Source organism: Manacus vitellinus, unplaced genomic scaffold, assembly GCF_001715985.3.
Source record: "Manacus vitellinus isolate BGI_N305 unplaced genomic scaffold, ASM171598v3 scaffold_17_pilon, whole genome shotgun sequence".
In the NCBI taxonomy this organism is placed as follows: domain Eukaryota; kingdom Metazoa; phylum Chordata; class Aves; order Passeriformes; family Pipridae; genus Manacus; species Manacus vitellinus.
In genome coordinates this window covers 8,072,208-8,096,958 of record NW_021939256.1, presented here as the reverse complement: position 1 = coordinate 8,096,958, position 24,751 = coordinate 8,072,208, and the positions used below count along the sequence as shown (strand labels likewise).

At 36.3% G+C, this 24,751-nt stretch overlaps 1 protein-coding gene across 1 annotated transcript in view; it reads right to left on the bottom strand.

The window, feature by feature from the left end:
- Positions 1 to 297: 297 nt before the first annotated feature.
- The window catches only part of TMEM245 (transmembrane protein 245), an 81,134-nt gene continuing 56,680 nt past the window's right edge, over positions 298 to 24,751 (bottom strand). Inside the window, 5 exon segments of the mRNA XM_029958909.1 lie at positions 298 to 6,182; positions 6,216 to 7,334; positions 8,358 to 8,552; positions 11,319 to 11,493; positions 12,788 to 12,888. Coding sequence (XP_029814769.1) covers positions 7,289 to 7,334; positions 8,358 to 8,552; positions 11,319 to 11,493; positions 12,788 to 12,888 — 517 coding nt within the window. The 3' untranslated portion in view covers positions 298 to 6,182; positions 6,216 to 7,288.

Sequence of the window (24,751 nt, the reverse complement as noted above, 5' to 3'; positions counted from 1 at the left end):
TAACTTGAATTACCTAGAGCTGCCGAATGCAAGCTTTTGTAGGGTCTGGACACGTGGTTGTGTTACTTCAGGCAGTGCAGCAAATTTCCAGGTGCCAGCTGACCTGCAGTTACTCTTGAGGCCCATGTCCTTCCTTATCCCACAGAAAACGTGAAAAAAACCCCAGAAGTACGGCTTCTCTCAGTGACATAAGTCATATACAAGGACTGCAGATCCAGCTCCAGCAAACCTGTTATTTCATCAGATTAACTGTGGCCTTTGTGGCTGATTCCAAAGAGCCCATCATTCAAATCAAACTCAGTTTTCTTTACGTTAACGGTATTTTATTTCAAAATATATTAACCATTCTGTGCTTACAAAGGACCGTGGTGTGAATACAGTATTAAGTTAAAAGCATCTTAAACCTGCTACAAAAAACATTTTTATTAGGATGAGCACTGGTGCATACAATCAAAATTATTTAGTTTACATACCTCTGCAGTCTACACAAGTACTTCTCAATTTTAACTTACACATTTTATTCTGCCACAGGTGGACACAGGGGTTATATTTTCAATATTATACATGCAAAACCAGGTACTATACCAAACCCAATTTTGATAACATTAGTTCCATTCTGAAGATGTATCACATGTACATTTACAGACAAAATTTGTGTCAACAGACAATAGAAGTTATTGCTCCAAATCCCCACAGGGCCTGGGTAGGAATGCATGTTTTAGAACAACCCATGCTCTGTAATGCAAAAAATCTGCTGTTAGGTTTGAGTAGGGTGTAGCCAGTCTTAGGATTCGATGTCAAAAGTTTCTTTGGATTTGTTTTGGTGAAATTTCCCAAAGGAGGAAGAAAACCCCCTGCCTTCTGAACCAACCTTCCCTAGTGTTCTGAGCAAAACATCAAACACTAGCTAGCATATATAAGTATAGGTAAGCACTATAAAAAGTTGGTTTCCAACCATCACTGAAGCACAGAAAATCTGTTTTTAAAGGCAACAATCTGAACAAATTGTATGCTTGCAGAATAAACCAGTCATGACAGATGACAGAAACTAAAAACATTGATCTACAGAGCCAGTAAGTTATGTACAACACAAAAATAGTTATTATTGACACTTTTTGAAAAAGCTCCTGTTTTAGGTTGAGAACTGGCAGAACGTGGGTGAAATATTTGGGTTTTGTTTTTCCAGTCTTATGTCATCCTTTCCAGTCTGGATGACAGTTCTTAAGCCTAATGAACTTTTGTTCTGTGGCTACTTTTTAGCTTTGTGATACCTCTTACATTTAATCTATACCAATACCATAAAAAGTTTCTTTGATTTTAGGTCCTCATTGGATCACTGTGTATGACAGTCTGGTGGTAAAAAGTGAGGCCAGGAGAAGAAATCAACTTTTTGCTTTAAAATCATTATGAAAATTCTTCACACACACACACACACACACACACAGAGATATATATGGATGCTAGAGCACTCACTCTGCTTTATCAGCTTGCAGATGCATCCTGCTGCAAGCAAATACGCCCTGCTTCTCACTCAAACATGGCTTTGGTGTCACCACATAGTACTTATAGTCAAAAAATAATCTCTAATTCAATGCAACACGAATTATAATTTTCCAAGTCCATCCATATGCAGAGCAGATCAAGGATGCAATTACTTCCAATTAGCAATTCCTTCCTGAGTGGGACATATTTCAGTATGGACATTCAAAGCATGCCCTTCAGGCCCTGGAATTGATTCCCAGAAGGGCATGAAGCAATACTCTCGTGTACTAAACCATATTCAAAATAAGATACCAGATGAGGTGTGGAAGAGATTAAGAGTCTGGGGAACTGAAGACATACTTCATGACCTATTAATTTTGGCAGCTCTTTAGAGGATGTGTGCAAATACTTCCAGAAACAGTAATCTCTCAGCAGTGCATTCCTAGCAGCTTTTCCCTACTTTATATGAACTAACAACAAAACAGTTGTAGTTACCCTACCAGTATTTGCTTGTCTCTTCCTCAATCCGTAACAAGTAAACATAAATTCTAGAAAATGTTGCTTGTTTTCACTATCTATAGGCACAAGTTAGTTCTCAGATATCATTAAAAAAAAAAAAGATAGCAAAAATTTTCAATTGAAGTCTGAATAAGAAAGAGACTGCTCATATTTATATAATGCTGCATACCAATATATAAATTTAAAAATCCAGTGTAGAATCCCTGAATATGCTCATCACTTCTGGCATTGTTTCAGGTTTCAAAACACCAAATTAAGTTTCCACATTGCTGCTTTTTTAACTTATTTTTTTTTAATCTCCAATCACTTAAAAGCAATTTTTGAAAATTTTACCACAAAGCACTAAGGTACTTTAGTAAAAGTGACAGATAAATAGTACCAGGTTAAAGATCAAGCCTCCTTTAAATTTGTAAGAGTTTTAGACAACCCTAGTTTTGTAGAAACAGAAATAAGGGAATTGCCAAAGTTTGCTTCAGCAAAAAATGTAAGAAATAATAGTAAGAAGAAACCCTTTGCAAAACAAGTTAATATATTGAGTTTAAAAAGTTGATGTATCCATGGATTTAAGAGATGCCAGTTATCACTCAACAAAGATTATTTGGGAAATCAATTTTCTCTTGTAAAATTGCAAACTTCAAGGCAAACAACAGCATTCTAGAAGAATGCTACCTCTCTTATTAAACCTAAGGAACACTAACTCCAATCCAAACACCTTTCAACACCTTCTGAAGGAAACTGTAGCTATTTCCAGAGGTAGTATCCAATAGAGGTGGTACCATCTGCAGTGACAAATTCAAGTCAATATAATATAAACACAATGTTTGAACAAAGGCAGTTGTGGAAGCATCTTCTGCCAGTGATGCAAAGCTATGGAGTCTCAGTAGAATAATAGTATTTTCCCATCCTTATTTTATAAGGTCCACAGGAAGGGCTGCACCATTTGCAGTATTCTGTTGCCAGTACTAGGGATCAGCAGCACAGCAATTCAGCTGCTGCTTTTACTGAGTAACAATTTCGTTCAGTTTTGTATTTTCAGGTTTTCTGAAAAATGATGTTTAACACTGCAGCCATACATCTATTTCAAAAGTTATGCTGATACCCCCAAAGTATAAGAGTGGAAAGAGAATCCGATTTTCCCTGAACAATGCTTTTTTCTTATTGTGTTTAATTAAACATATTATGGATTTCCCATTCCAATAATTACTGACAAAATACACATCTCCAGTGCATCCTCCCCCCCAAAGTCCTTGAGAGAAGCCACATAGTCCTTGAAATCAGACAAGCCTAAGTGTACCCTAGATAAACTGCACATACACACCATTGTGCACAGAGTTATCTGACCGCTGGCTTCATTATTAGTTAGATATATGCTTAGCACATTAATTTCTGAAAAATGTGTATTGTAAGTATTACTCTGATGTTAATATTTTTTTTTAAGCAGTGTTTCAAAACAAGTCATTCTTGCTCCCAACTGGTCACAGTACATCCATGCTGAAAGCCACTGTATTGTAGTAAGGCTGGCAAAATGAATGTGTGCCAGATCCTTGCACATTGCAGTTTGTTGCTCCGTGCATCCAATTAAGCCAGTATTTACAGTGACTTGAAGTTAACATGCTGGGCTATAAACTGGCACACAGTCACTTCTGCTAACTCTGCCACAGCACAATAATGTTCAGCTAAGGTATGGCAAGGGGTGGAAGGGCTAACTCAGACTCAAGTGCCAGAAACAGTCAGCATCAGCGTTTTTGCACTACACTTAATTGCAACAAGCCTGATTTGCTAGAAGAGAATGATAAAAATCCACCACAGTTGGATTTCACAATACCATGAGACCACATTGTCTTGGATTACTACAAGCATTCCCTTCAAAATTCTAATTTTTTTTCAAATTTAACACTACATGTACTAAATACATTTAGTAAATACCTACTTCTGTAATGAGTGTTTACAGTACAGCTAAAAGCCATCAACTTCTTCCCAATAAGCATTATGGAGAAGATAGTCTCTCCTAAGAAAATTGTAGAAAACTGCAGAAAAGTAAGATTTTGGTTTGATTTGTTGCCATTTGGTTATGTTTGTTTTTTGTTTTTGTTTTTTTTACAAACCCCACAAGCCATCTTCTAAAAGCTTATCCCATTGAGCCGCAGGTTGTTTTTGCAGATGAGGAAATATAACCATGAATAGACTCTTTACAGTGACCAGAAGTCAAAATGACCAGTTTGATTATTTTCACATTAATGTGAGACTGATCTAAACTAAACCACTCTTAAAGAGGCTGAGTCCTCTCAGAAAACAATATAGATTGCTAAATATGCAAGAACTAGGTCTTCTATTTCTACTGTTAATTAGCCACTTACTAAACACAAAACCCATATAATCAAAGTACGCTCTTTCATAATGTGGTGTATATTTTCTATTCTAAGAAGGTAGAGATTTTGTCTCTTATTTTGTTTGTTTTTTTTTTTTTGGCAACACAATGTCACTGCACCACTACTGAACCATAAAATTGGTTCCTCAATCAGGCACAGCCCACAGCATCAGTTCCTAAAGTTACACTTACTAAGACAGTACTATGGATGGTTCTTCATGGCGAGTCTCAGCTGACTTTGAAACAGGAAGCATCAATACAAAGCCTCATTTTAAAAGAGGGCAAACTAACAAGACTATAGCAGATATGAATTCTCTATACAAAATAATTTCTTTTGCATTGGGAAAGGAATATTGCAAAATAGCTATGTCTCGTCTCAGATGATTTTACTCATTTGCCATTATGGAAGATAACTGTGTTTGAATCATGATTTTAATCTTCCTAAGAGACTCCTCTTGGATCTAAGGTGGTCAGGCAAAGGGGGAGAAGGAAGAAATCTTAAAAGCAAACAATATGACTCTTTAAAATGACTATATTGAGTACCATAGGAATATGAAAGATTGTCTCAGAAAACAGGATAGCAAATGTGGACAATAAAATATCTTGACCAGTGAGCACAGAGGTGCAATGGAAAACTGGAAATACATTAAAGATGCATTCTTTTTTTTGCTACTAATCTTCTTTAAATGCTGTCTACAAGAAGCTACAAGAACACAACAATTCAGTGCAAAACTGTGAACTAAAAAAAAGTGACATAATAAGAAAGTTTCCTAAGTATAATGCTGTTCTCATTCAAGTTGGTTAGAATGTTGCAGGAATACTTAGTGACACCTTCAAGCTTTTCATCATCCTCCACCCTAGCCAATAAAAATTATAAAAATATGTTTCGTTAAAGATTTTCCATAAGCCAAAAAGCCAAGGAAATAAAACCACAGGACACATACTTGATTCAAGCAATACATTCTTCTTATTCAGTTAGTTGGAACTAAGGTGTAGATCTTTCAGAATTTAAAATATTAAATGGGATGTTTCCATATTTCGATGAACTCGAGTCAACCTACTAAATTAAGCCCGAGTCTGTCCTTCAAACACATACCTGCAAGTGTGCAAACAGCACACTCAACCATTCTACTTAAATACAAAATTTCATCAGTAAAATTGCAGCAGTAAATTTTGAGAATCTGAGGAGTAAGGATATTTGTGTCTTAATAGGCAGCCTGTTTATTGCAAACCTATAGCAGGACTTTCTTGCTTACTAAGTATCAGAGTACTTTCCAATCACTTTCCATGGAAATGTATTTTTAGAAACAATGTAAAATACATACAACCATGAAAGTAAGAACCTTCCATATCTATCAGCACTCCTGCAACTCAAGTAAAACAAACATCTTATTACTGACAGCTATTTGTACACACATCTCAGATATCCCTGGATAAGAATGGATTTTTGTTTCATCCATCACATTACTGTCAATAAATACACGGCATGCCTGTATTTTGTACAACTTATTATCAATCAAACTGAAATAAATTCAAGAGAAGTTACTAGAAACTGAAAGGTGGTTCTTTGGTTAAGCAAGTGCATCTGCTACTTAGTACCCAGGGCCTCATTGTATTTGTGGAAAAGCTGTGCAACTATGAAAAATATCTACCAAAAAGCCCACTTCCCTTTTACAAAAAGGATCCATTTATAAAGATCCATTGTGTCAAAATATTTCAACAATCAATACAAAAGGCCTTAAATGTCACCAAAACTGCAATTTAAGCAAAATTATGTATGGAAGAAAAACACTAGAGGATTTCATGCTGTGACCTAGGCAACACTTCATTTCAGAAATTTAAGAACTTAGGCAACACTTCATTTCAGAAATTTAAGAACTTTATTAATAAGATATACCTTAAGATATATCTTATGTCTTAGAAAGACATTTAGCCAGAGGCTTACAGGCTTAAAAAAACCCAGACTAAACTAAACCAAAATCTATGCTATCTCCCCTTTCTCTCTGGAAATAAAATTTGTTTGAAAAGTTAACTGAACTTAGCTACAGCATTTGAAAACCAACAATCCCCATTCAACTTCTTACTATTACTGGAAGTACACATTACTACTGCCTGAAAACACTTAAGGCCTTGGATTAAATTTAGTTGACAAGATGACTCCACTGAGAGGGTGGGTAAGCAGCAAAATCTTATCAGATTTCACTGCAAATGAGGGCAAGATTTAAACTATTTAAACAAGTCCTCCTATTTCAGTAAGAGGAAAACCCACATCTAACAGTTTGCATTTCTATTCATTTCAGGATGATATTAGAAAGACCAGTCTCCAAAACCACTAAATTTCGGTGCATATAAGAGGATAACATTTAAGTGTTATTATGAGTTACATATGATGGTTGAAGCCTATAAAGAAACACTTTGAGGAGTAGCAAATACTTATACTTTCATTTCACAATGAGTGGTTTACACTTCTTTCACCACCAGATTAACTAAAAATAAATATTTTGGAATTACAGCTTTCTTTAAAGCTACTACAATTTAATAAGACAAATAATCCAATAAATAAAAGCTAAGTTAGTAATTTCAGCAGATAACAAAATGATTCCAGTGGATGTACCTGTCCCTCTTAACCATTCTTTTTATGAAGACAGAAGGTCTTCAAAGTCTTCAACAAGATAGTTGAACTGTGTGTCGGTATGCAAAGCCTTGGGAAGTAGACATTCTCTCTAGAAGAGGCAAAGTGCACAATAATGTAAGGCCAGCAGATGTTTGAAAAATACTTTCTCCTAAAACCCAAACTATGCTTCCCTGTGAGCTGCCCCCAGGCACAGCTGGGAAAGGACAGAAGGCCATGGCTGTTGTGAACTCAAGATAGAAGACAGTGATTCCCTCACATTGTATAGGTGCAGGACAGCACCTTCATCACTCTGAAGACGGTTTCATCTCCTCGGGACTCTCTCGAGATGACCTGAGGGCAGGGGAGGGGGGTGGGAAAGAAAAGTGAAAAGTAAGACTCAAATCTGCCCAGTGGTTACAAATAACCAGTTTCCTACAAATTAAACAGGAAACAAACACATACAAATTTTTGTGCGTATTGTGGGAAACTCTGTCTATGGCATATATGGTAAGTCTTGGAATGCAACTTGTACAAGTCAGAGAGTACAGACAGGTCCAATTAGTGTTTTTTCTCCTAAGCTGCCCAGATGAAAGACAACATTATTCATGTGAATAAGGCAAAGAATTATTTCTCACAAGCAGAGAATCCCCTTTAAGATACATGTATAATGAGTTAAACCTGTATAATTTAATAAGACAGTAGAGACATTTAAATGGCTACTGTCAGTAACACCATCACTATGTGATTTTCAACTGTAATTAGTTATTCAATTAGGAGTTTATTCATCCCATTCCGTAATGGTACAGTTTAAAGATGCATTTCTATATTCCACATTCAGTAACTTCAGCGATGACATTTACAGGATCATACTTTTAATGGCATAACGGTACAGAATATTATCATGTTTTTTAAAATCTAGGTATGTTTATTTATATTTTGCAGTATTGTAAATTAACACATAAAAATACAGTATTTTCTGGCAGGCCCTTTATTAAGGACAATGAACTCTATTAGATATTCATAAAAATAGTTTTAAATGAAAAAAAGGGTGTTCAATCATCTCCTAGTACACTAGCAACATATAAATCATAAGACACAAAAATACTATCAGTGAATTTTCTAAAAGAGCCTTCTCTAAGAGGCTGAGAGACGTTAAACACTTCAAGTATACAAGTTCCAGTGAGTGTTTTACTTTCCCATAATTTTCATTTCCAGAATATAGGATAGCTGAATCCTCTCCAATTACTCCAGTACTCATGCAGATGTGAATGCATGCTCTTATATAAAACTCATGCATTCATTCTCTATACTTATGCAGACATGACTGAATTGTGTAAAAACATAATGCATACAAGTAAGATGTTTATAGCTCACCGGTAAATCTGTAACGGCCATGTTGCTTGTGAGGGAGTGGGCACTGAATTTGTTGGACTCACCAACATGGCACTATATATGTTGGAAGCTACCACAAGTATACAAAGTAGAATTGGTCCTATGATGGCTCCTTCCAGTCCCAGGTAGTATGCTCCACCAGCTACCGCAAGACCTGTCAGGTAAGGATGACCACCTCTGGCACAAGAAGAATAAAATTAAATTAAGAACAACACAGTATTATCAATTATGAAATGTGAATTAATAAATAAGTTTTATTAAGCTTAGAAAATGACACAGCTAGCTACAGATATCCATATTTACACTATAAACTGCTGTTTGAATGACTGTGCAAATGTTCCAGTCTGTATTCTGTGCTGTATTTGCACAACAGATCAAATGCTACTGTAGCATGTAATGCTGGAAATACCCAAAATGGAGTAGTTACTTTATAGACATCTGCTGAAGAATGTCTGAAGGAGTTAATGGCAAAAACATTTCCATTTTGGGAATGGAAAGATGCTTGCTTACAAAGACTGTTCATGCTTTATGGTCAAGAACTGCTAAATTTCAGCACAATTAGCAACATGTACTATGAGCACCCCTGAGCAAAGACATTAATTTACACAATGATGGCAACTTGGATTACATCTTTCAAAGAACAGTTAGTATACAGCCTTTAAATAAATAGCCATGTCCTCTCATTTTGTTATTAAAAAAACCTTTCAGATGGAGTGCTTGTTATCATCAGCTTCTAATGTTTTCAGATGACAAACAGAACCAGATTTGCATGAACATATCAATATTTATTGGAAAGTTGGGTCATTTGATAAGCTTTTGATAAGAGCTATCGATAAGCTTTTGATAAAGCTTTTTGATAAGCTTTTGATAAGCTTTTGGTAAGAGCTATTATGGCAGCAACTAAACCAGGCCATTTTTATTTTCCATGTCTCAATTCGGGTGCAAAATGTGAATCCTACCAACAGCATTTACACAAAACCTGTTCACCATCCTTTCATTCTTTATAGTTAAAATAATGCTGGCAATATGGAATTGTATAAGAAAAACTACAGTTGACACTTAGCAAGCAATTTTCAGGAAGTTCCTCTAAATTTTGAGTGTAATGCATTGAAAATACCAGCTAGTCACTTCAGAGCCCCAACAGTTTCTGAGGTTTCTACTGTGGAGCTGACTTCTACTCAACTTCCACATTTTAAGTCTTTGCCTTCATCACAACTGCGCGCAAAACAAGACCATGAAACATGACCTATTAAATCATACACACCTCAATCATGTCTCACCCAGATCAAACTTAACCTACTGGCAGGGCCAGATTGTTTTTCTGGGGGAATAAACTTGACCTTAAAGTTTTATGTTTCTCCAACATGATTCATTTCTAAATCTTTAAAAACTTCAAATATTTCTTCCCCCAGCATTTGCAACGGTTTAAAGATTCTTCTGGCTAGTTTGCTAAATTAAACAACAGATCACCTGATGAAATATGAAGTTAATCCATTTAGAAAACCCTGCATAACCTAATTATAGCTATTTCAAGTAGGTTTAATCTAATCTGCAAGGCAGCATGATGCTTACTGTTCTATTTAATGGGAAGAATACAATTTTGCTCCACTGTCAGAAAATCTATTCCTCCCCCCTGTATTTTCTGGATGGTAAACAGAGTCTGCATCCCCTACAGTCAAAAAAAAGTATTCTAGTAAGTAGAAGAATTATTGGCTGTTTAAATAGCTACTAGCCTTAAATTTATCCATGATTTACTGTTGGGAAAAAATGTAATTTGATTATACCTCACTTGGTAGCTCAAATTAATGCAAAATAATTATAGCAATAATCTTTGAAAATTAGTATTAATACTGGGCATATTATCATTAGGTACTCTCTGTTCAGTGTAATTATATTTCGTGAACAAAAATATTAATTTCTAACAACACAGAACTTAAACATCTTATGTCCTTATTCTACATTAATTCTTCTGTAATAAAGATCAACACAAATGAGGGACTAGCACCAGCACATAACTAAGTCTGGACCATGAAGTCCTGGATTCAGACAGTAACTAGAGAAGTACACCTTTATATTCATATTGTACATGTTTGTGAACATGTCTTGTATGTGGAAAACTTGACAGTTCATATCTTTGCCAGTTCTGTTTAACTGTGTTGTTTTATCTTCTAGTCTGAGTTGAATAAAGGGATTCACAGATAATTCAGCTGCAGAAAATGTCAGTGAACATTTCTGTTGCATTCCACACACACGACTGCAAATGTTGACTTTGTCTTCATCATTTGGAGTTTGTTTCTCTGTGTACAAACTCTAACCTGAAACCAGGTGACATTTCAAGTCAAAAGAGGCAGCCAAACATCTACCAAGTTCTTTCAAGAAATCTGTGCCTACCCCCTACAATAGGAAAATAGCACTGGCTACTGTCTCAGGAGAAGCCTATCTCCAGTTTTGCAATTTCAATAGACTTTTGCACTGGACTATGGTAACACAACACAAAGGTCAACTTCAAAAAAATCCTCAAAATTCTCACAATCCATTCAGAAAAATTAGTGTTTTTTCAGGTCCCTAACTAGCTCATGGTTTTATTTGTTCTGCAACATCATCTGGCATTAGGGGATATAAAGTAAAATTCTAGACACCTTTAGTCAATGATTAGGTAAGCAGAAAAGGTAAACTAATTCTAAGAATCCCAACTGAAACAGTTAATTTTGCTGATGCTGAGTTCAAGACCTCTGAAATGTCAAAGTTCACAGAAAATAGGCCTGGGAAAATAAAAGCACTTAGGTTAGTAAGACTTCTTACTATGCGTTGATATCACTACACTTACTCCTATGTTTGAAGATACTGTTTTGCATGCTTCAGAAAAATTAGTTTAATTAAAGGCATCAGTGACTGTCAATAATTTTTACAATGCTAACTTTAAGAAGTCTTCAATGTACTTACCCTGATATGTCTGAATAAATTGCTGTATCTACAAAGTAAGTTGGCAAGAGGTGAAAAACCAAGAGCAAAATGGCTTTGCATCCCTGTCCTTGCACAAGCCACAAATCTAGGACTGCAGGGACCGCTGCCCAGTATGTCCCCAGAAATGGCACTGCTCCAAGGATTGCTGCTAATGCTAGAGCACACAGAAGCAGAAGTGAGAAAAAGACCAGAGAAACATATTTCAAAAATATATTTACAGTTAATTTCTGACACTTTTGCCACACCAGTAAGTCCCACTTCTATCAACTGCTCTAAATAAGACATTGAAAAAACACCCTGGTGTTTTATAGCTGTGGTTTAGGAAAAAAGAAAATGACACTATTTCCCAGACAAAAGAGCTTCAGCAACAGTCAGTCGCAAGGAGTTACTTCCAAAAGAGGCACCAACTCAGACAAATTTGACATTATACCCATCATGCACACTTCAAACTGTTACAAAACTTCAAAGAAGTGTGTAAGAAAGTACATGAGCCCAAGTCTCACTCTAACTTAATCTCCTGCAGTCAACCACAATAACCAGGCAAACACAAAATTTATTACTTACATATTTCTGTATGCAAACATGTACACACAGGCATACACCCATCTGAAATACCTGTTGTCAGCTAAAGTGATACAGTACTGCTGTCATTCTAATTTAACATATTACAAAACACAATAAAGTGCATTTTTTCCCCTCTTTTTTTTTGTTTCATTAACCAGAAAGCAAAAATTTTTAAGATTTTGCATGTAGTTGAAAGAAAAAGACTGATTACCTTCTAAGTATGTCTAATGGCAACCAATGCCTTTAAGGCAGTTGCACTTTATAATGCAGCCATTTCCTGTTATATTGGGGTTTCTTACTTTATGCTCCCCTTATGTTTCCTTGTAGATGAACATTTTAAAATTACTATTATTTTTAGAGGAAAGGAGTCAAAAGAGGAAAAGGGAAGAACATTTTTCATTGGCCATTTCCAAAGCAAAGATTAAAGAATAAAAGAAAACCAGAGACTGGTAATACAGTCAGGCAACAGTACTGAGAATAAGGAGCATGCCTCTATCATGCATTTTCATGATACCACATCTTCCTGCATTTAGGTATCTTGAAAAATCAGCACCTGCCAACTACAAAAGAAATAGAAGCCAAGACAGGCAGAATGAAGCTAAAACCTGAAAAGACTTGGACTGAATACAAGGGAGAAAGAATTACATCCAGGAAAAGAAACAGACAGAAGCAGTAAAATAGCTGGCAGGGAGTGTGTTGTGAAAACAGGAAAAGGCAAGGCTCAGAGATAAGACAGCAATCATGGCCTTCTCTCCATCCTACCCATGGCCACATTCTCTAAGACTAGACTAAGCTTGTCAGCAACATTTAATCCTTCTAATTTTGTACAATAAATAATTATGTAATATTATTTATAAATAGGTTATAATTGTCCAAATTCTTACCAGATGGTATGAAGACTATGTTAATACCAAATATAGTATGAGTCAGCCAAGTGTAGAGTCCATAGAACCCAGCCATTTTGAGGGAAGCATCAAATACACCTCTAAAACAACCAAAGAAACTCTGTTAATTTTTATTGGCAATAGGATTTTGGGAACTATGAAGATACACACACAAGCTGCTTTGAAAAACTGAAAAGCCATTAGTGCCACAAATAACACAACTAAAAACGTAACATTGAACCCTTTATGCATTTGTTTCCTCTGAGAAGAATAAACATTCTTCACATCTGTCATTCAAGGTATTTAGACACAAAAACCCCTCATAAGACTGTTCTTTACTGTACAGTAGGTTCCAGGGATAAATTCCTTGAAAGAAACTGCTCAAGCATCAGACCACATCCTCTATCAAAAATAACCTTTTATCTATGAGAAGCAGTACATGAAAACTACTTACTGCTTTTTCTTTGCCTTTTTCCACTTCTACAGCTTCATCAATTTTCTTTATCTGCTTACATTTCTGTATCTGCTCATTCTCATCAGATTAAAACCACTGATACGTGAAGTGAAATAGGCTATTTAAACTCTTACTACTTTCCTACATACTTACATGTCCTTCTGGATGAAAATAATTGAGCATCTCATATTCATTACTAGATTTTAGCCTCAGTATCTTGAAATTCCTAACTTTTAGATTGCTTACTAGGTTACATTACTGAAAACCAAATAGCAAGTCTGGGAATCTAATTCAGTCCTGCTGAATCTACATCCAACATGCTGGACACAAAATGAAGTTCCCCTCTCTTAAGTGTGACCAGAACTTTATGAGAAAGCAAAGTGCTGTAATATTTTGCAGCCCTAGGGCACGTACATGTGTATCCCATGTGAACTGAAAACCCATGCCTTAGGCCTACAATTACAAAAATCATAATTTCAAACTGGCATATCTCACCACTGTATTATGTCGGTTTTCCACTCGTATTTGAGAAAGGCATGAAGTTTACTATTTTAGCTTGTCCAAGTAACTGAACTACCCCTGAGTTCCTCATTTCAAAGCAATCCTAAGAGTTACATCATTGCAGAAGTGGTAGCATATGCACCCTGTGAAGTTTGCTGATGTTAAGTTATGAATTTATAATTCATGCTTTTTATTACATTGATTGTGTCTTTGCAGTTTGGGAACTCTGGCAGGAGGACAAAGAGGACGGGATAACATACAACAGGAATCATAGAGCCAGATGATATGAGAAGATTACCACTGTGCTTTGAAGGGCAACACAGTCTGCACAGAAAAACAGACCTTTCTGGATCTAAAGTCTTTGAGACCACAGTTTCTTTCCTCTCTTGAGTCCATAAAGCCTTCTAGGAAAGATACCTTCTCTGATATTAAACTACTATAGGTCGTATAAATATGTAAGTATGTAAGTATATAAATACAATAGAATCTCTTCTGAACTACCATCAAGAATTCCAAGACTCCCAGTTTTTTCTTCTTTGGCTACTATCCTCATTATTTCTGTGGGTAGCGTGCACATTTTTGCCCTCCTTTCCTACCTAAAGGCTCACATAGATTTCCAAATGACTTCTGAATCAAAATTATCTTATTTAAAATTCACTCACTGAAGTTATGAGTGCATGATAAACCTCACACATCAACACTCCTGTGAGATTCTCCTAACAGATTAACTAGGAACAACTGTCATCAGCCGTTTCTTCCCCCAAAAGAGGGAAAGGGAAAATATGGAAAATTGTATCCAAAACTGCCATTCTAATTTACACAGTTTTCACATTTTGGTTCAGACAAGCACATATTTTATCCTCAGATTAATTTAATTCAAATTTAAATTCAAGTTCTGTCATGTCTTTTCCTTATGTAGTTATGCTTTAAGATAATTTTGCCCTGTTAAATCCAGTATTCATTCCAGATGCACTAGCAGAATAACAGAAAAGTTAGTCATGGACTAACAGGTATGTCTTGGTCTGATGTCATTCTGCAAGTTGACATGTAATATATTTCAATGGCAAAATAGCACATCCCTCTAAAATTAGACTGCAGAACAGTACAGCATCTCTAGCTCCTTGGATCTGGCACTAATAAGCTGAAGGGAGAAGGCATCAGACAGTGCCAAGAAGTTGTGAAGCACCAGTGGCCAAGCAGGAAGCGAGAGCAAGCTACACCTAATTTCATTATCCTCCTCTCCTTCACCTGGGTTTCTGTCTGCGTAAACTAGTCATAAAAAAAAGCACAGGGGATCCTACTCTGTGGCATGTGTGGCCCAGAAGAACTTTAAAGTCTCTGAAAACTCATGTTTGTTACTTCTGTCACAAAAACTAAAAATCATACCTTAAGGTGTCTAGAAATTCATATCTATTTGGCTTCATAGTTAAGGCAGCAAAAAAATAATTCTGAAAACAGTAACCAGAATCTTCATCAGCAGTTTGCTTCAGCTACTCTGCAGCTGGGATATCAGATCTTAAATATGATGTGGTTTGCTAGAACAAAAGCTGAATGAATTAATAATCATCTGTAAAAGGCAGATCTTCCTGGTATAATGATGACAGTAAATAAATTTCATCTCTTAATACGTTATTGGCACACATACAGCTTCCTTTTATATACAGGAGTAATTGCATGCTTCAGAAATCAGAAAATCCAATTGCTGCTCATGTCTCACATTGGCACTGTAGCAAGATGAACCACTCTACTTGCAAGAGTTGCCATCTGCAAATGTGTAGTTTATGAGCACTTCACGGCAATTTGGTGTAAGGCATACTTAGACATACATATTCCACTTTACTGAGCTTGGAAAAGCATGTTAAAAAAAAAAAATCAGAGGATGTGGGTCATGCTTCACATTAAGCAGATTAAAGATGAAGAAATTTCTGTCAAATGTTTCTGCATAGCTGGTCTAATTTTTTTTGTTGTTATCAAAGTCCTTTTTATTTCACTGAAAAAAACCTAAGGAATTTGCTTGTAGATTCCATAAGGGAAAGTGTCACCTCTTTGTTTTATGGGGTTTGTCAGGGTTAGTGGATTGTTGTTTTTTTTTTCTCTTTTACTGACTGGCCATAAAAAGTCCAGAGCTTCCCCTTTGTTTCTACTGTAGTTTACATTAAATGTATGTCCACTTGAACTCAGGTTCACTTTGCAGAGCCTGCAGGTAATGTCTCTTCATTATTAGCAACACAGTGAAACCTCAAAAATTTCAATCTAATGCTGCAACAACCCCAGCCGAAAGGAGCTCTTCAGCTCTGAGCATTCATTTTTTGACCTTGGAGTTAATTTGATTTTTTAGATCTATCTGTTCCCAGAGCACTGGAGAAAAGAAGAGCATATGGACTGAAATAATGAGAATTGTAGTTACCAGAAGGATTAGAGTAAGCATATTGTAAATTCAGAAGAGAGATTTACTGGTTATTATACTAAATTTATAATGAAGGCATATTAACCTTGGCTTGTGAATGGGCATAAGAGTAAAAACTAGACAGAAGTGGTATTTGTCTCTGAAAAAGTTTGCAAGAATTAGCATTTCCCTAAATTCCTTACAAAACACTTTACAAGCCATACAGTGGTTTACAATTCAATTAAAATGCAAGTTTGTTAACAGGAACACCCTCAAACAAAAATATTGCTAGAAAAAGAAATTTCACTGTTTTGTCATCTTCTTTACACCATTGTTTGATATTTTCCCATATTCTTTAAGTAGACATTAAAAGGATTGTACTGTATCTTTGTTGCAAAATCCTTCTGTATGAACAGCTGACTAATTCAAAATGATGCTTTGAGAAACTTCAGCTCTTCAGTTTCTTTAGAGAATACAATCTTTACATCTTAGAAGTCGAGAGTTCAAGGTATAAACAGAATGCATTCCAAACTTCACAGCAGTTTCACAATTTATTTCAGATCAGGCTATCTCAGAACTGTCCCAAGAACTGTCCCATTCCCCTGTTCTCAAGCATTCTCTTCTGCCCCAGATGACCATTCCTCTGCCTACCTGCCAGCACAGTCTCCATTATGCACCATGACAGTTTTTACAATGAAATCAGATAATAATAATTTTTTTGTCTGGGTTAATTTTAACTAACTAGCTCCGGTCTCATCTATACTCCCCATCCAACTAATAACTAGTGGTATAAATAGCTGCATTCCCACCAGGAAAGAAGCCAGCACACTCGTGGCTGGAGAGCAAGAACTCTTCTTTGCAGAACAGTGCTGTCTTATCCCAGCTGAAACTAACAGTCACTGTCTCACTTTAACTTCAAAACCAAATAACTAAATTTCTTTCTTCAGACACCACCAGGATCTCTTGCAAAAGACAAGATGCTGGTGACTACCAAAGGACAGCTAAAAAATGGCAGTTAAAAAGGATTATTCTTCTACAGTAATCCCTCAGATTGCAAGTAATCATCATGAGAACACTGAAGAACGAAATGACTCAAAGAAGTCCTTTTGTAAAAAAAAAACTTGCACTGTTCTTTGACTCTCTTTAAGAGTTCTGTTCTTTTAGGAATACAAAAAGATTCTCATAGTTTTTCAGTTTCATATTACCCATGAAAGTATGCAAAGTGCACTAAGATATATTCCAGCTATGAATAAAGCAGAAGTGGCAGTAAGAGAGTCTTGATAGAGTAAGATCATGTTAGGAGCAATATAAATATGCAAGTGATTTTCAGAGATGACTCCATGACGAGATTTCATCCTTGTTCTTTCCAATGATACAACTGAACAAAGAGAGGCAACAGCTCCAACATATGCAGGCTAATAATGACACAAATCAGATAAAGTGATACAGTCTTGAACAAAGCATAGGTCCTTGACATGGTGTAACATATAAACACTACATACGTCCTTCAAGGCAGGACAGGGCTCCAATGGCTGTATCAAAACTTCATTAAAGAATGGTAACTAGTCTGAAGGACACAGTAGCACACAGATTTTCTTCTCTAACAGAGAAATGTCTACATTCCATGAAAAATAACAATTAACATGTAGTGCAAATTCTGTAAGAAATTCTACATCTGATTATTTCTTTGAAATACTTTTGCATTTGTAATAACTTTTTAATTACTATTTTAGTCACATGTACCATGTAAACTTAGAATTATTCTTCTGAGAACCACACTTGGAAGGACTAGTTATTTCTAAATCAACTATTTCTAACATTTCCAGATTTTTATCAGAAGTAGACCATGATGCTTAATAAATGCAACACCTAACTATTCTTAAAATGGATTTTTGAACACAGCCAAACTTGTTCAGACTAAAGGTCTGTTGAGGCAGCATCCCATCTCCAGTGGAGTTCAGAAGCAGATATCAAGAGAATAAAGAAATAGGAAAAACCAATTTAAATCCCCCCTGAACATTCTCCCAGCCTCTATTTCCACTTCAAGGTGAAACCAGATGCAGGCTGTCTATTTAGTAATCTTCAATTAATATCTCTTCTTAGTCCTCACATTCATCCTGCAAGTTTCTGCAATTCTGACATTCTTTGGCAAGCCCTTTCCCATGGCTACTGCCTGCTGCATGAACCACCCCTTTTCCTGAAATTTATTTTTTAAAACTTTTCAATGACCCCAAGATTTTAGATTGAAGGAGACCATAAGCAGTCCAATCCAGTCATCCTTTTCACACTGGTTCTGATTTTGCAAACCTCAATTTGTGTAACATCCTTTTTTCCAGGCTGAAGAGTCCCAACCAGCCCATTCCTCATACACAAACTGATGCATGCCTTCATTCCTCTAATTCATCTTGTTCCCCTCCTAGCTTTTTGAGATGCAGAAATCAGAACAGTACACAGTAATTCAGGGTATAGGTAAACCATAGATTCATACAGTGGGAGTAATATTCTGTGTTTCTGTTGTCTAGGTCTGTTGTAACAAATCTTTACATTTGATATGCCTGTCAGATGTTTTTAAGTATTACCAAGCACTAAGCTAGCCAGTCTATCAGAAAATATAGCTCCCAAGTGGCAACAGCCAGCACAGTGGTAATCAGTTTATGTGTGAAGTTAAGACTGGTTTTCACCCCCATGCATCACTTTCATCTCTACACTACATTTCATCAGCCATTTTATTCCCCAGACACTGTCGTCTTCTAACTGAATTTGTCTACAATGCTGCCGCATCCACAACTTCTCTGGGCAACCTGTTTCAGTTTCTCACCATTCTCAGAGTAAAGAATTTTTTCTAATATCTAATCCAAACCTACTCTCTTTCTGTTTAAAGCCAATACCCCTTGTCTTTGAAAGCCTCTGGAAAGAGATGCTGTAAAAAGCCTTTATGAAATTTCAGTAGAGCATAGCAGACAGATCAACTTATTAATGGTCTTGCTTGCCCACACTTCAAAAAACATGAACAGTAAGGCAGGACTTCTCTGTGAAAATTTCACTGATTCTTTCCAACTAAACCACATCCCCCAGCTGCTAGTATGTCCTTAACTTTAGTTCCTACTGAGTTGCACACTACCAATACCAGCTTGCATGTCTGTACTTCCTCGGTTTCCTTCCTGAAACTTTTTTTTTAAATTTTGCCCTTGCGTTTTCTTTAGTGAGTTTGCATCATCCACTCACAGTAATTTGTGATTGTTCATTTGATCTGGTTTTTCCACAAGATCTTCTGAAGATACTGTAACTTCTGAGAGATTCTGCTGTAGCTCACCCATAAGAAGGGTTTTACAATGTGACTACCTTCACTTACCTTCACAGCAACAAACAAAACATTATCAATTTACCTCCCCTCTGCAACAGCCTGCAGCTGCCTTGTTGTTGCTGAGTACTCCTTGTCATCCCTCAGCCCCCTGACGGCTTGTTGCTCCTGCTGCATACAAAAAATTATATTCTGGTTTAATAGCATTTTGTGGAGCTCTGAGCTCAAACTCAGCTCAAACTTAGAGTTGAATCAAACGCAGCACCACCACCACCCTCACACTTCAGGCCTATTTCTATCTGTTTAAGTTTACGATACTTTTGTTTATTTAGCGAAAACTTCAGCTTTTTAAAGGGTAGCTTCTCATTTCTATGGCCTTTGTTATTTTGCTGTTCAGGTAAGCAGTCTATCTTCCCTTTAGCCTTACTCCAGCCTTTCTTAGCTGTTAGCATGCACTGGCACTGTATGTTGAACATTTATTATTTTCTACTTGTAAGGATGTAATTCTTTTAGATCCCATTTTAACTTGAAAAGTCTATAAATGACAGCAACAGCTAGTTGGAGTCAATACAGCTTGAAATCCATTGTAGTCTTATATTAAGAAACTCCCAGACTGTTCAGTTTATTACTATTATAAAATTGTGAATCACAAGCATAAAGGTGTACTTTCATTCCTTACATTGTGGAAAGAATAAATAATGGATTGACCTTATAACTCACAAAAAAGCAAAAAGCTAAAGCTGTGATGTTAAATCTTTGACGTGTCAGGAAATCCTGAAGTTTTACATCAGACTTCATGCTGCCTTCTTACATTACAATAAATTTGAATTTTAAATAGCAGAAATCTAACTAAGATTATAATAATATATACTGCAATCTTAAATACACACACAGATAATTATTAGATATGCAAGCATAGAATCCTGCAATGTTATACTAAAAATAATCCTCATAGTATACTTTAATTCTTAGAAATGCCTTTCAGCAACGTTTGTCTTTCTATCCCTTCCAGTTAGCTATTAGGTCTGCTTTAGAAGCAAAGAGAAAAACTAAGTGGCTGAGCTGAATTCCAGATGCAAGTTAAGTGTCACTCTTTTTACTGATACAGTTTATGTCCCACACCAACTAAATTTTCATTTAATTAAAGACTGTAGGTTCTGACACAGAAGTAGCTTTCAAAAAAATGGTGCTGTAGAAAAAGCAGTGTGTATATAATACATATATATATATATATAAAAGCCTACATGCAGTACATGGTTAAAGGACTAGTATCTAAGATGCAACATAGTTACATTATTTTTAAAGATTGCACGGAAATCTGCTTATGCTTTTAAATGTGTGTGGGCGTGCACACACACACACACACACACACACACAAACTAACCCTTATCCTCTACATGCTTACAGATAACTTCAGTCTTAAAAAAAACCTGGACAGCCACAGAATTACAAACTACAAACATGCACTAAGAGAAACTGTTGTTAGGACATACAAAATGCACCATCTGGAATATGAAAGATGCGAATGGCAGAATATTGGCTCTGCCTCATATGAAGCAAAGAGTTTTCAGTAAGCCCTTAATGTGTTTGAAAAGACACAGTACCTCTCTCTGCATGGCAGAGAGAACAGAACTGTCTGTTTCAGCATCATATTATGCACTTAGATAATCTCATGAATTATGGGCAGTAAACTATAAAAGTCAGATTAAATTTACAGACTTTGTGACATGCTTCACCCAAGTTATGTGTGTATAATAATGAACATTTTTTCATAGTTTCAGGTAAATTTTGGAGTAAAGATTAAGCATGAGCAAATAAATTATTTTCTGAAATTTTCTCTGAAGATCTGTTTTTCTTTGAATTGTTCTTTGAATAACTGTTTAAAATCATGCGTACATAAAGTAATATACAGACAGCTGTGTTTAATAAGGAGCATTTTCAATATAAAAGAAAAAGGAAATAAAAGTAAAGACAAATTCTGGGGTTTTTTTTGCATATAAGAGAATATTAAAGACTAAAAAAGTAGTACGAACAAGTCATGTGTTCATTGCTACTACAACAATCATCTTAAAAATACTACTATCTATCCCACTAGGATAATCATGTTACAGTTACTGTCAGTTTGGTTCTGCAACTGTACTGAAACAAGGTGGCATCTCTTCGAGATTTATAGACCACATTTTTTTGTAGACCACCTTTTTTTCAATAACTCAATTGAAACTTTCCTTTCTTCCATGTAATTAAAAACGAAATGTAAGTATCTGTTATTCCCAGCTTTAGACTAGGCAATTATTTAATTACAGAATCACAGAATCATATAGACTGGAAAAGACCTCCAAGATCAAGTCCAACCTTTGACCAACCACACCATGTCAGATAGACCATGGCACTGAGTGCCATGTCCAGTTATTTCTTGAACACCTCCAGGGATGGTGACTACACTACCTCCCTGGGCAGCCCAATTCCCATGTTTTACAACCCTCTCCATGAAGAAATTCTTTTTGATGTCCAACCTGAACCTCCTCTGGTGCAGCTTGAGGCCATTTCCTCTTGTCCTATCGCTAGTTGCCTGGGAGAAGAGGCCAATCCCCACCTTGCTAAACTGTCCTTTCAGGTAGTTGTAGAGCATGATAAGGTCATCTGAGTTTCATTTTCTCCAGGCTAAACAGCCCCAGCTCCCTCAGCCTCTCCTCATATAACTTACACCCTAGACCCTCCACCAGCTCCACTGCCCTTCTCTGGACACGTTCCAGCACCTCAGTGCCTTTCCTGAATTGAGGGCCCCAGAACTGGACACAGTACTCAAGGTGCAGCTTCACCAGTACAGAGTACAGAGGGGTAATCACTGCCCTGGTCCTGCTGACCACACTGGTTTTGATACAGGCAAGGATGCCGTTGGCTTGATGATTAAGGTAGAATCATTTTCAATTCTATTCCCATCTCATAACATAAGTAAAGCTTGAAAAACTTCAGTTATGCTGTTAAATGCATTCCTGTGACAAAAGAGATTTCCACTAGAGATACTCCTGCTACTAAAGAACATACATTGCATGCAAAAATTCAGTCAAAAACTGAATCAGTTAACAGTTGTCTTTGAAAATTAATCTGAAAGACATTATTAACGTTGCAGTAAAATAAACAAGATCACACATTTTGCTTTTTCTGAGCATTAGCTCAACATGCTGGAAGATTATTGTTTTCTGTGGGAATTGTATCACTGTCTCATTTTCTCCATCATTACTGCCAGGATGCCACAGCAAACCAATTAGATGTTTAGGGAGCTGAGATATTTTTGATGTTAATTTGTTTGCATGCTAGCTCATTTCAGAACTCTTTAGATGTTAATAAATAAAAGTTGAAAATTCATTAAGAAGCTATTTCAGCCATGAAGGCACTATAGGTCTTTTTCATATTAAATCTTTCTTTTGACTTTCCGGCCAACTTCAGCTAAGGATAACTATTTCCTCTTTAGAAACACATAATATTTTAAGTAATTTTTCTATAACCAATGAAAAATCTGATCAAATTTGAGGTGTACATGGCAAATGAAGAAAATGAAGCAAATAATGATAACCCTTCTCAAATTGAAAACAAACAGTACTCATCTTCCCAGCATTACAAAACAAACTTCCACTAACACGTTTCAAGGCATCACTCAAAATACTGATCTGGGTTTAAGACCATTTCACGATTTAATTAGGCCCCACCAAAATTGAAAGCTGCAGTAACTTTAAGCCACAGCCATACCCGTGTGCATGCACTCATGTGAAAGTATCGCACACACTAAATTGCACTGAGGCCGTGAGAACATGCAACTTAGTAATGTGCAATATCTCCACCAGAGCAAGCAGAATGGGAGCTTCAGGGAAGAAGGGTATGGTGCATTCAGGAAGAGAACGACATGCTGCTCAGGGAAAGGAAAATGGTTCAGGCAAAGGTGTGCATGCTACTACTTCGGAAACCTGTGAATTGGAGAATTATTGTTTCATCCATTCAGGACCAAAAAAAAAAAAAAAAAAAAAAAAAAATCCAGACAGGAGCACCACCTCCCTATTTCAGCGGAAAAGGACATAATTTTTCTACTTATGTAGTGAGGTAGGTGACTCATGAATCAACCTGATTTTACAGAACCTTTCTGAACAAAGCAAATCTCACACTGTTATGGGCAGATAATGATGTCTCTCAACCTACAAAATACTACACTATTAACTATAATTACAAAGAAAAATTTCACTAACTACTATTGAGAACTAGAATTATTTAAATACAATAAACTGGTCCAAGTGGTTCCCACATTTCTAAAGCAAGTCATCTTCCTAAACCTGACAGAGTGCTGCCAGAGGAATTCCTGCAGCTCAACCTACGCTGGTATAACCCTTCTGCCACAGTCACCAGTCCCTGCCCTGTTCCCCTTTCTCCACTGGTTCCTATGGCTATCTTTTAGTAGTTTCAGTGAAAGTAAATTGCATTTACTGTATTCACTGGCAACTAAACACCACTGTCAGTCAGTGGAGACTCTTGCACATGATGAAGATGCAATATTACCTTTGCAATTCATCACATTTTTGTGCTGATACCCACTCATGTAATATGGAAAACAGGAAGAAAATAAAAATAAATAAATAAAACCCCAAAATCACAAACAGACAAAAAAGACAGAACTGAGGAGGGGGAAATGAAAGGCAAAGGGTAAATGGAGAATTAACCATGAAGAAGAAAGAATAATGAAGTGTGGTCATGCCAAAAACGTTAAAATCAGAGTGAGAAAAACCCATGACTGCACACCAAAGAAAAAGAGAAACAGATAAACCAACTGGGCACCAAAGACCAAAACTCTTAGAGAACAGAAACTCTTTTACTACTAATGCATTAGCAGTATTCAGGATTATTATAATGTTCCTAAATTTTTATTTCCCATCTCATTTTACAGGCAATGGCACATGAAATTCCAGCATGGAATTTTGAATTAGTTGGTTGATTTGAAATAGAACCAGTATTTCATACGTCAGTCAGAAATCCCCGTGGTCACATACACTATTGGTAGTGATCTTCCTCCCAGGTTTTTCACTGTGCTTCAGGGAATCATCACACAACTACTGACCTTTCCTCACCCCTGTAGATTAAATGTTGCCTTCCATAAGAAGCAACCAATGAGGAGGAGCAAAGGCAGTATATGACAACAAGCACACACAAGTGTTTACTCTAAAATGATAGCAGCAGTTTCATGATGAAAGTTACTCAAAATTGGGAAAACTGACTCATGACCAGTTTGCAAAACTGCATTCCCTCAGTAGTCCAAACACTCAATTCCTTTCTACAGGA